An 11,708-nucleotide genomic window follows, 5' to 3' on the forward strand; every position below is an offset into this window, starting at 1 on the left:
GTGGGCAATTAAATCCACAGGCTTTGTGCACGTGTCTGTAGACCTGGGCCGAGGGTGGGGAGACATGTCCCTGCCCAGGCAGGGCTCCTACGGTCTAGCTGGGCCTAATTTAATAGGCACTATGAGCGTTCTTGAGTGCATGGATGAATTTACTTGAGGGAAATGGAGTCCAGAGCTCGGCACAAACCAGCACCACAGGCAGAACTGGAATCAGGGTAGAATCCACTATTTCCTACACAGCGGTTCAGGTCCGAGTCTGTCAGCCCTAGCAGCAAGCACAAACAAAGGGAGGGACTTTGAACATGGTACTGGCCTGGCCATCAAGCACCCTGCTAGACTTTTCTCCTGGGGCCCCCTGGGGGGAGGGGAGAGAAAGCTTCTCCCTCCCAGGAAGAGCCTAGCTAAGCAGCTGCAGCCAGATTACACTGGGCCATGGGAGGTGACAACAGCCACAGTACACAATCCTGCCTAAATATTTCGACAGGAAACCCAAATATTTAGATGGAAAAGAGGAAAAATAGAAAAATAGAATGCACATTTCAAAGGCAATCAAAGGGACCTGTCTACCAAGGGCCCTCTGAAAGGGGAAGTGGGTGGGGGTGACTGCCCCCTACGAGGGTATAATTCTGACCCGGGATCCTTTGTGATTACCCACCATGTGAGGCCATCTGCACCTGGAATCCTCTAGAATAGGAAAAGTTTGATGGGGACCTGGGACGAGCCCGGGCCCTGCTGGACAGGAAGAGGGGGCCAACCTGCTATATGTTTAGATGTGGACCATTAATTCTTTTGAGGGGAGGGCTGTGGGTGAACTTGAAAGAAATAGGAAATGGTGGGGGACTCCACTAGGAGGAATCTGGTGGGTTTTACCATCTGTATCTCCATCTCCAGATCCAGAGCTCAGTCCGCGGTGGGGCCTGAAACAGCCATCAGAAACAGCCCCCCCACCCCGAGAGATGGGGCACAGGATTGGGAGCTAACAGGCAGCAAGTCACCAGCTGCATGCGCCAGGCACTCTGCCTAGTACGTTTCCATGGACTCTGTGGACATGAGGGAGATACTGTACTACCGTCCCATTTCGCAGATGAGGAGACTGACCTGCTCAAGGTCACACAGCTTGGTAAACATCCTGATAGCTAAGGCATTGAAGACACCATGCAAACCTGACCCTTTCCTGCCTCCAAGCCTCTGCTCCTTGTTTTTTTGTGGACTCCAGGTTCAAATCCTCATTCTTAATTCCTAGACGTATAGCCTCTAGGTTGAACCTGTGTGGTCCATTCTGTGGCTTTTACCAAGATGCAGTGCTGGTAAGAGCCCTTCCAGCAGAGGGCTGTGCATGGATTCATGAGTTGAGGCACCGAAGAGTTCCCACAGCCTATGGCTAAACAAGCGCTCGGCTCACACCATTCCTACCCCAACCCCTGTACTCCAACCTCTGGGCTGTTTCTCCACTCCTGGCTCTGAAGTCACCAGGGCAGGATGAATCTCAGCCTCTAGTTAGCCATGTAGACCCAGCCAAATCCCCTGGCCTCCATTTCCCTAGAAAATGGGCGTAACAGTAACATTTCCCCCACTGGACTCTTAAGGAGACAGTCAGAGAACCAGCCCAAGGCTGGCATGCAGTAAGAATTCGGCAGCACGCTCCCAGGCGCTGCTGGCTACACCACTATCTTTCCAGCGTGCCTTATATCCTGCTTCTTTAAATCTGAGAGTGAAGGTTCATCTCTCAATGACTGACACTCAGAACCTCCAGGTACACTTACCAATATCAACACGGTGATAGGTCCTTTTACTTTTCTTCCTCTGAACTGGGGGCTCCCTGAGGGCAGGGGTTATGTGTGGGTCAGACCCAGATCCCCTGCCAGCCAAGGGGTCCTACAGGCCTCAGGAAACAGGAACCAAATCCTCTGAGGCCCTGTGACCCTCGTCCATCTCTCTGGCCTCTACCATCTGCAACCCATCACTCAGCACCAGGACCGCATTTCCCTTCATTCCACCACTGTGACCGTTTCTCTCCCTAGTGAGGCTGAACTCCCGAGGGCTAAGGCCCCTGCCTGGTTTCTGAGGCTTCAGCACACACTAAAATGCTGGCTAGCAGGGAGGCCCTTCTGTGAGCCCACCCTTTCTTTTGCCCAGATCTCTGAAACTTAGGGACCAGATGAACCCCTCACCAAAAACCCAGAGGCCCCAGGCAGCTGTACAGAGCTGGACTACACCAAACGCACTTTTGCTTAAAGGGAAACTAAGGCATAATTTGGTCAAATGGTGGGGGGGGGGGGGGGGGGGCGCTGTGGCAGGGACCCAGACCTGATTGTCCAAGGGGCTCATGGTAAGAGGAGAAGGTGCCCTAACTGAAAGTTGGGTTTGGGGGGGGTTGCTGAGGGTTCTGTGGGCTTTGGTGGAAAAACCCATACTCCATCACATCAGAACAAGGAAGGGAAGAAGCATCCTTATCAGAACACCCATGGGGTGAAAGGATCAGCCCACAGAAATGCTGTTAATTTCGAGTCAAATACTCCACTTCTTTAAAGTTGCAAAGCCAGTGAAGGAAGAGGGAACTTTCTGAAATGCTGTTCACTCCCTTACTTGAAAATTACAAAAATTTGGTCAGTTCAAATTTCTTGGCTAAACCCAGAGGACTTCATCATCTGACCCTCACCCTCTAGCCCTGTGGCTGCTGCCCAGGATCATCAGGCAGTTTTCCTCCTCCCTGAGAGCTGTGGGCAAGAAAGATCTATACACCCCCCCCCCACCTTATTTGTTCAGCAACTTAAAAATCTCACTGATGCACACCCAGAAGAGGGACTCTGGATCATACGGTTCCACTTCTAATTTCCTGAGGAACCTCAGCACTGTTTTCCATAATGGTTGCACCATTTTTCTCAAAGAGACAAATACTCTGTGATTCCACTTGAAAGGTATTTAAAGTAGCCAGACTCACAGGAACAGAACATAAACTGCTCATTAGCAGGGACTGGGGGAGAAGGGACACGGGAGCTGTTTAATGGAGGTAGAATCTGTTTTGCAAGATGAAAAACTTCTGGAGATCTGTCTCACCACAGCGTGAATATACCTAACATGAAGGAAACGTACTCTTAAAAATGCTTAAGATGGGGAAAAAATGGATATGATGGTAAACTCTGTTATGTGTTTTTTACTGCAATTAAAAAAAAAAAATTGGTTGACATTTCTTCTGCTTCAGGAAGGTCCTCCTGATCCTGTATGAGCCAGACTTGTGTGGGCAGCCCTCTCCCAGTGCAGGGGTGTCTAGGGATAGTAGCAGGGTCAGTGGAACTAACATTTAATGAGGACTGACTATGTGCCCAGCACAGGTCAAGGCAAGCAATGAGGGTGCTATTGTGGCCTGCCTTCCGAGACCAGCCCATAACCATGACTCACGGCAAGGATGGGACTCTTGCAGCAAAAGCAAGGGCCCCGCGGTTGGTGGGGCGAGTGGTCCTTGGAGGGCAGCGTGTCAACCCATCCCCGGGGAGGGTGGACAGGTCAGGCCTCCTCTGTCCTATTCAGAGAGTCCCGGAGAACTTTCACTGAAATCTCCAAGGACCCTCGCCTTGACTTGCTCCACTCTCCAACAGGCAAACCTATTTCACTTGGTTTCTTCTGGTACCCAGCATGCTTGGCCTCTCTGTATCACCCAGTTCTGGCCATATAGTTCTTCAGCACTGGTCCGATCTAGCAATCCAATTTGTAGAAAGACTCTCTTGGACATTCTGTCTCAGGAGTACGGCTCCTCTGTTCCCCAAAGCCTTATACTTCCCTGCTCCCCACCCCCACCACACATAGAGTTCAGAGGCTGAGCCCAATCTGACAGCAAACAGCCAAGTTCAAGATGAAAGCCCTTGGCCTGAGGTCAGAGCCAGCCAAGCACAGCATCCAAAACTGGAGGACTGTTTCTTTTAAACGCCAAACTATAAATAGGGCAAAATCCCAGGAAAATACTTAGACGCAACAGTCCTCACCTCCCTTGCACCCCCTCCTATAGGACTCCCCCCACCTCCACTAGAATCTTTCAACACTTGCTAATTCCCACCGTCTGAGAAGTCTCTAATACCATGCCATCTGTAATGATCCTAAGGGTTCTAGTAAAACTCTCCAAACAATGCAATAAAAATTCACTTTAACTGTTGAAACTCTAGAGCAGTTAACGGAGGCAGATTTATCGATTTAAGAACTCTTGTTTTGGGGCGCCTGGGTGGCTCAGTGGTTTAAGCCTCTGCCTTCAGCTCAGGTCATGATCTCAGGGTCCTGGGATTGAGCCCCACATCGGGCTGTCTGCTCAGCAGGGAGCCTGCTTCCCCCTCTCTCTCTGCCTGCCTCTCTGCCTACTTGTGATCTCTGTCTATCAAATAAATAAATAAATAAAAATCTTAAAAAAAAAAAAAAAAAAAAAGAACTCTTTTTTTTTTTTTTTTTGGCGGCCCTCAACTTTGAGAGGAACATCAACAGACAAGCCATGAGGAGGGGACCTCCTCCTTCCAATTCCTCTCAAAAACCCGACTTCTCTACTTTCCACTTCTCCAGTTCTAGACAGGGAGGACCCAAGTTCACACTACTGACGTGGAAGCCTCCGTGATCTTGGATAATCAAAAGATCTATTGTGTTCCCTTTACTTACAAAGGCAGTTAAGCAGACCAGTGTGCTTTACCACTTCCAACAAGGCTTGAAACAAAAGAGGTTTTCATGTTAACCCTCAATTCTCAAAAAAATTCAATTAAGGTGCCCCATTCTCAGCATTTTGGACAGATATAACTTTAGCACGTAATCCCTGGTAATATTTTCAAATTTTGGGAGGACTGGTGTTAGTGACTTGAGGTCAGACCTTTAAAATTGTTATCACCTCTCCTGGTATAGATGGGAACAGGTATGTTAAGAAGGTTCTAGGAAATAAAAGGAGAGAGGTCTGGCACACATGGAAAACTTCCAATTAGGATAATGCAGTTTGAAGCTGAAGGCGGCCAGCAGGATCAGAAAGGCTTCTGGGAACTGGTCAGATACATGAGAAGTCCAGCCAAACCCAGAGGTAGGGATGGGGCATCCAGTAGAAGGCAGGGTCTGGAGCCACCCCTACCACACCCCTAGGAGACATGGGGGAATCTGGAAAGCCACAGCAGGAGCACCTACTCGCTCCTCCCTTCTTCCTCTCAAACCCTCCTAATTTCAAGACCCTACTTGAGGTCATCGCCTCGATGACCCCTGACCCCTCAGGCTGGTCCTGGGGGCCCTCTCGAGCCACCCCATCCTGGGGAGTTTACTCATCCTTCTTCCCAGAAGCGAGTTTCAGCCTGGCGGGTGTCTTAATCCATCTTTGCACTCCCAGAGCCTTGCCTAGTGCCTGGCACACAGTGGGCCCTTAGTAGACACCTGCTGACTAATTCTCATGTACTTCGGAATACAGCACAGTGTGAAATCCGACTCTGTGCCATATAATCCTGGGCAAGTTATATATCACTGTTCCCCTCTATAAAAGGGGGTGGTCACCAAGATGAAATTAAAATAAGAACATCTATAAAGTACTTATTGGAAGCTCTGGTGCACAGTGAGTTCTCAGATCCTTCCTGTTTATGATCACCACACACCGGAGGTGAAGGCTGGAGAAGGTTCACTGCTCCCCTTTACCCCAACCCGTTGCTTTCTTGTGCTGCCAAGGGAGGGGCGGACTGAGGCTTACCGCAGTCACAGAGGAGGTGCTGGCTTGGCCAGGCCCCACACAGGAGGCCTGTGTGCCAATGCCTGTTCTAGCGGAAAGAGAAAATAGAATTCCCCAGCCGGCCAGAGTCCACCTGAACCAATCCCCGCAGCTCACTCACAGACTAACCAGTCAACAGCTTCACATGCCCGAGGTGGGCAAAGGTGCACAAGGAATGGGCTCTGGAGTGCTCCTGCGGTGTCGCCAAGGCCATTCCAACCTCCCAGAGCTTTGTTTCCTTATCTTAATACGTAAGATTGCTGTAAGGAGTAACTAAGGCAGGTCAAACGCCTTGTCACTGGGTCACCAATAAATGCTAACAACAGCGGGAGGCGTGTCAAGTCACACCCAAGTCACACCTGCCCGCATCTTGCCTAAGGCTTCTGCTTGACCTGGTCCTCACTAGACCCTCATTTTGCAGGTGGGGAAAGAGGCAAAGTTAAATGGCTTGATGGGAAAATGGCCAAGCCAGATGGCAATACCAGCCTGTGCCCTCTCTCATAAAATGCACATGCTACCCACAATGCCCAGTGCACGAGGCATTCAGTCAATGCTAACTGCCCTTATGGAAACCGCTGCAACTTAGGAAGAGGCTGGTGGAACAAGGCTTGGGAGCAAGGTTCCAAAGTGGTTCTGAAGGCAGGAAGGAGGGCGACCACGTGCTCTGAGGCCAGTGGGGGTGGGGAGGTTTGAGGTTTGAGAGTTGGCCTTCAACCACAGCTTGTACAGGGAGGAAGCACATGAAACTTGGGGTCTATTTCCAAAGATCTAACGAAAGGTGAGGGGTGTGTTGCGTTAACTCCCTTCGCATGCTTTTGAAAGCACAAGCCGTTTCCAGGGTAAGAAAAACCCCAGCCCAGACTGCACCCCCCTCTTCTAACAACCCCTCCCAAGAGCCCACCCCAACCCCAGGAATTCCTAGCCTGGGACTTCTTTAGGATTACAAAGGGGATTCAGAACCTGACAAAACACAGAACCTCAGGTGGGCCAGATGGGAAAGAAGTTTAAGTTTTCAAAGACTGAGTCTTCGTGTTTTTTTTTTTTTTCCCTTAAGCCAATTTCCTAGGGCTGAAGGCAATGCTTCAAGTCAGAACAGAAAGCAGAGCCAGGCAATTTCTGCAGACTAAAAGTGACGCTAGCAAAATGCTTCCACTGGTCAGTTTTCATTTCTTGGGTTTTTCCTATGATGGGAGTAGACTCGCCCAGTTGGAAAAGGTTTGAGAGTTTTCTGGCCAAGGATGAGGACAGGGCTGTCCATAATCGTCTCCAAATCAGACTGGCCTGATGCTCAAATCTAAAAATTATCTGCGCACTTCTGCGGGGCCATCATTGGCGGGTTTAAGAGGACCTCCAAACAAGAAGCACAAGAAGCATTTTGTTTGCTCGAACACCTTAGGAAAGCTGTTTAACTTCCAAAGCTACTACCACCAGCTGCACCCGGCTGCCTTACCCTGACCGCCCCCCTTTCCCCTCTCCTTGGGTTTTGAAGTTTATTTTCCCACATTCAGCCTTGAATTCTTTCCTTCCTTCCCCTGCTGTGGCGAAAAGGGAAACACTTCGAGGGCAGCTTGATTCTTCATCACCCGCGCCTGCCCTCTTCCCCCTCTAAACAAAGCCCTGGAAGAAACTAAACAACAACTAGTTCTCCGGGGAAATTGTTTCCTCAAGGGAAATTATAAAGTGACCCCTCCCCAACGCGCACACACAGGGCACGCATTGGAAGGCGCTCCTGCTATGGGGTGAAACCACACAACCCTCTGAGCCCATGCTCCCCACCAAACCTCAACCTCTCCTGGGCCCCCACTCTGGGGATGGCTACAGGTCCAGAGACTCTCCCCACTAAAATCCAACACCAAACCTGCCCAACCTCCCCTCTTGCTGGCCTCTGGGAGGTCAAGTCTGTACTTGACCAAATGCTGGTAAGTACTTATATGCTCATGTGTGTGAATGTCCATTGATTTCAGGACAAAAAGGAAGTGGCCAAGGCAAGACCTGCTCATGTGCTCCACAGCGTTCAACTTCCCAGCCGTCCAGGGCAGGGAAGACAGATGAAGACCGGTTCGTTCTCATTTCACATATGGGGAGATTTGAGACCGGGTCAAATGAGACAACTAAACAACCATAACACGTTGGGGGCCTGCTACAGATTAAGTGTTTGTTCCATCAAACCTTCTTTCTGGCATCTTTCGCCCCCAAGAGAAATCTAACACCTTGGACAATCTCCCTCTAGTCCACCCCACAATCTAGAACCTTCACCAGCTCTTATATCCAGGTTCTGGTCCTTCCACTGGAGGGATGCCATTAATGCAGGCCAAGAGGATGGATGGTTAAGGCCAAGGACCTCTGAGAAACTGGAGCATAGGGCCCTGGGTCCCCAAACAGACTCAAGGTCCCAACCAGCATGGTCAGCTCCAGTTTATCCCAGTGAGGTCAAAGCCATCCATAGAACACAGGGAGAAGATAAGAGGCTTTCAATCCAAACACGGAGAAGAAACTACCCCCCAACACCTCCCATTCTGCTCAACCTCTCCTTCCCCCTAAAAATGATCCCCAGCATTTTGTTCCTTTGTTCAAGCTGCTACTTTCACAAACTTTAACTCCAAGCCTAGGGGGAGGAGGGGGACTGTCTCCGAGAGATAAGCCCTGCCGGAAGCGTGAGCGCGTCCCCAGCATTCCAGCCATCGCCCCCCACCCCCCATCCAGGGTGCTCTGGTAGGACAGAGCCCCCTACCTACTTCCTGAGGGGGTAGGCTTTGCTCAGGCTGGGGCTGGGGCGGACCCTCCACCGACTCCGCGGGGGCTCACATTCGCGAAGAAAAACCGCGCGGGCGCGGCACCGGCCTGGAGCTGGGAGGTGGAGATGCGAAGGAGTGGCACCCGGCTCGCCTCCCGAACTCCGGGAGCGTCTCCAAGTGAAGATAAATGCCTTTATCCGCCCTCCAGCCCCCTTCCAAGCAGGGACGTACCCGCACACTCACACCGAGCCACCACGAAACCTGGTTCACTCGGGGGGTGAACCTCAACTTCTCTCGGGACAAACCGGGTTCCCAAAGAATCTCGGCGCCTGGGTCACTCCGGCGTCTACCCGTGAACGACAGATCCCAGCAGCCAGACCCATGCGAGACATCCTTTCCTGCCACCCCCAGGACTACCCACGGGGACTGTGGGTTATCCAAAGCTGTGAAGGGCAGCCCTTCAGCACTCCTGACTCTCTGGCCGGCTCTAAGTATGTAGGGGCACGGACGGCGGCTCACCTGCAAGATCTTGTCCAGGCCCTCCTGGCCCAGACACGGGAACTCCTTGAGCAGATGCAGTTTCTGTGTATAGTAGTTTTTCTTGGCCTCTTTCCAGTGCGGCTCCTCGAGCACCTCGAAGATCGCTGCCCCGATGGCCAGGTAGAAGATGATGGCCGAGGTGAGCAATGGGCCCCGGTCCACCATGGCTCCTGAGCGGCTGCCTCCTGGAGAAAGCCTCCCCTAGCCCCAGCGGCTCCCGGTCCACGCGCCCTCCAGCCTCTGCAAACAGCTGTTTGAATTTGGAGCTTCGCATGCGCAGTGTCCTATTCCTCCACCCCCCGGCGCCGCTCCCCGGACAAAGTTGCTCCGTCAAATTGGGCCACCGAGCGCGGGTAACTGTACGAAGCTTTCCTCCCGCAGGCGGGGTTGCGGGGGGGGGGGGTGTGGGAGGCGGGCGGACACCAAGGTGGGGGCCAGGGGGCCGCCCTGCCTTGCGGGGCTGAAAGGAGCTGGGAGGGAGTGGAATTAAGGCCAGACTCTGTGGAGACACGTGGGCCGTCCTCCGCGAGCTAGAGCAGTGTGCGCTGCGCCCGCCTCCGCGCGCCTCTTTAACCAGAGCCCCGCGCCTGATTCCCGTGGGGGAGGGGCCCGCGCAGGCCCCGCCTCCTCGCCTGCACCGCCCGCCCCCCCCACCCCGCGCAGGCCCGGCCCTGCGCAGGCCCCCAACGAGGTGCGCGCTGCGCAATTCGGTGCTCCGTGCGCTCCCGGTGCGGCCGCCAGGGGAAGCTGCGCGCCCCGCGGTGCCACAGGGGTTGGGGTCTCCGGGGCTCGCGTTGGTGTTTTGTGCTGATGGTATTAACTAAGAGGAGTGTGTACCTATTGATTAGGGTCGGGAAGTTAGTACTATTCTTACTTTCATTGTAATTCAACTTCCATGCTCTGACGTTTCTGCCAAGAAAGTTTGATTGTCTCGGTCTCTTTCTCTTATACGCTCCTGTAAACCGGGTTGGCGGCGGCAGCGGCGCTGGGCGGTAAGACTAGAAAGGGACTGGAGAGACTGTAGAGAATCAGGATAGCAGGAGCTAATCCAGCCACAAAGGCGAGACTCCCCGCTCTTGGCCCATTCTCACCTGCCTTGGTGAGACCCCCCACATTGAGAAGGCGCTGTTGAGGCTTCATTCTCGTAGGTGCCTATTCCGCAACCCTCATCTACACCCACACATGCGCACTCATCCCCACTGTTGGGAGATATTTTCTTCCTAATTCCTTCTGAGAGACGATATTTAACTAATGCACCCTATAACGGTAAAGTGACTGCTGGGGGAGGGAATCTGGATTGTTCAAGGACATGTCCCTGGACTGTTACGTAGGAGACACTCAATAAGCATTTGTGCAATGAAGGAGTGAATGAATTTGTTAAGAACAGCCGCTGAGGACCTCTCTCACTCATGGAGGGGCTGAAAACCCCAGGGAGTACCACATCCTTTCCATGCATCACGATCCGGGCCTCTAATTATACCAACCTTGCAGTGAGGAAACTGAAGTCGTATTGGGTTAGTATATTAAAAATTTCCAACCAACAACAGCCAGAAATTGGAATGGCACATTCCAGTGCTTGGTACCAAGAGGCTGGCCTTGACCCTGTGGTGGCCTCTGTGGAGGCAAGTGTGGCAGTGAGCCAAATTGGTGCACTGCCTTTAGCCAAGGCCATTTTTCCCCCATGGGGATGGCGAGGGACTTTGTTCAGGTGTTGAGAGTTAGGACGTTTTTTCTTGGGAGGGGGGGACTGTGACATGTCCAAATTGGGCGGGGGCAGAAGGTCTAGGGAAACAGGTGTGAAGGGTTGATCTGATTTAGTGGATGTTTCTATCCCTCCTTTATGGCCCCCTGTGTGTGTCTCCAGGAGGCAGGGCAGGAAGTCCCATGTTTCCTGATTTGGTGTCTCTGGGATTTAGGGAGCCAGGTCCCCACAACAAGGCCTTTCAGTTGCTCGCTCTGGAGCCCAGCCACTCCCCAGCCAGGCCTGGGCCCTACCCCAGGCAGACCACTGTTCTGTAATTCCTGTCTGCCTCCTACTGAGCCTACAGTCCAGCTCTGCAGTCCCGCCGTCCAACCCTCAGCCCACAGAGCCCCCAGTCTTCGGTCCCGGATCCCCTGTGTCTCCAGAGAAAGTCAGGGACTGTGGTGTGAACCGTTCATCCAGAGGGGGGTGGGGGCAGTTTGGGAGGCCCCAGGCTCTCTCTGTGTTTGGAAAATTCTCCACCGTTCCTCTCCCACCTCCAGTCTGCGTTCTTTTCCTAAGAAAATAAAGGGCCTCTTCCTATTTCAGTTTCACTGTCTCACCAAAACACTGCAGAATGCTTTGGAATGAATCAGGTTTTATTCAAAGTTTTAAAAATTTCTAGTTTCTCTTATTCAGAGTTTTTATAATTTCTAGTTTCTCTATCTTTCCACCTTACCTATTTCTCCCTTTCCCAGCTTTTCTCTTGCCCTCAGTGTGGTGCTCGCTGTCTCCTCATCTCTCCTTCTGTGATCCCATTCCTTACCTTTCTGTGTCTTCCTGAACCTCTTGACTTAGCTCTCCATTCACGCACCTCTCTCTCCTTTCCCGGGCTCCTTCCAGAGTGATTGTGCTTCTCCTCTCCCCTCACTTCCTCCCCCCTCCCAGACCCCATCCATACATTTGGGTCAACAATTTCTGATGGAGATCGGGAGCTATGGCCATTCTCTAAAAGCAGCCAGTGGGGGCTTTTGGAAATATAAAC

General features: G+C 52.2%; 1 protein-coding gene across 1 annotated transcript in view; it reads right to left on the bottom strand.

The window, feature by feature from the left end:
• Positions 1–9,553, bottom strand: part of KCNK5 (potassium two pore domain channel subfamily K member 5) — a 37,567-nt gene extending 28,014 nt beyond the window's left edge. Inside the window, exon 1 of the mRNA XM_082732114.1 lies at positions 8,962–9,553. Within this exon, the coding sequence (XP_082588240.1) occupies positions 8,962–9,147 (186 nt within the window). The 5' untranslated portion in view covers positions 9,148–9,553. The remainder of the gene's footprint in view (positions 1–8,961) is intronic.
• Positions 9,554–11,708: the final 2,155 nt, after the last annotated feature.

This window comes from Mustela nivalis (assembly GCF_964662115.1).
Source record: "Mustela nivalis genome assembly, chromosome: 5".
In the NCBI taxonomy this organism is placed as follows: Eukaryota; Metazoa; Chordata; class Mammalia; order Carnivora; family Mustelidae; genus Mustela; species Mustela nivalis.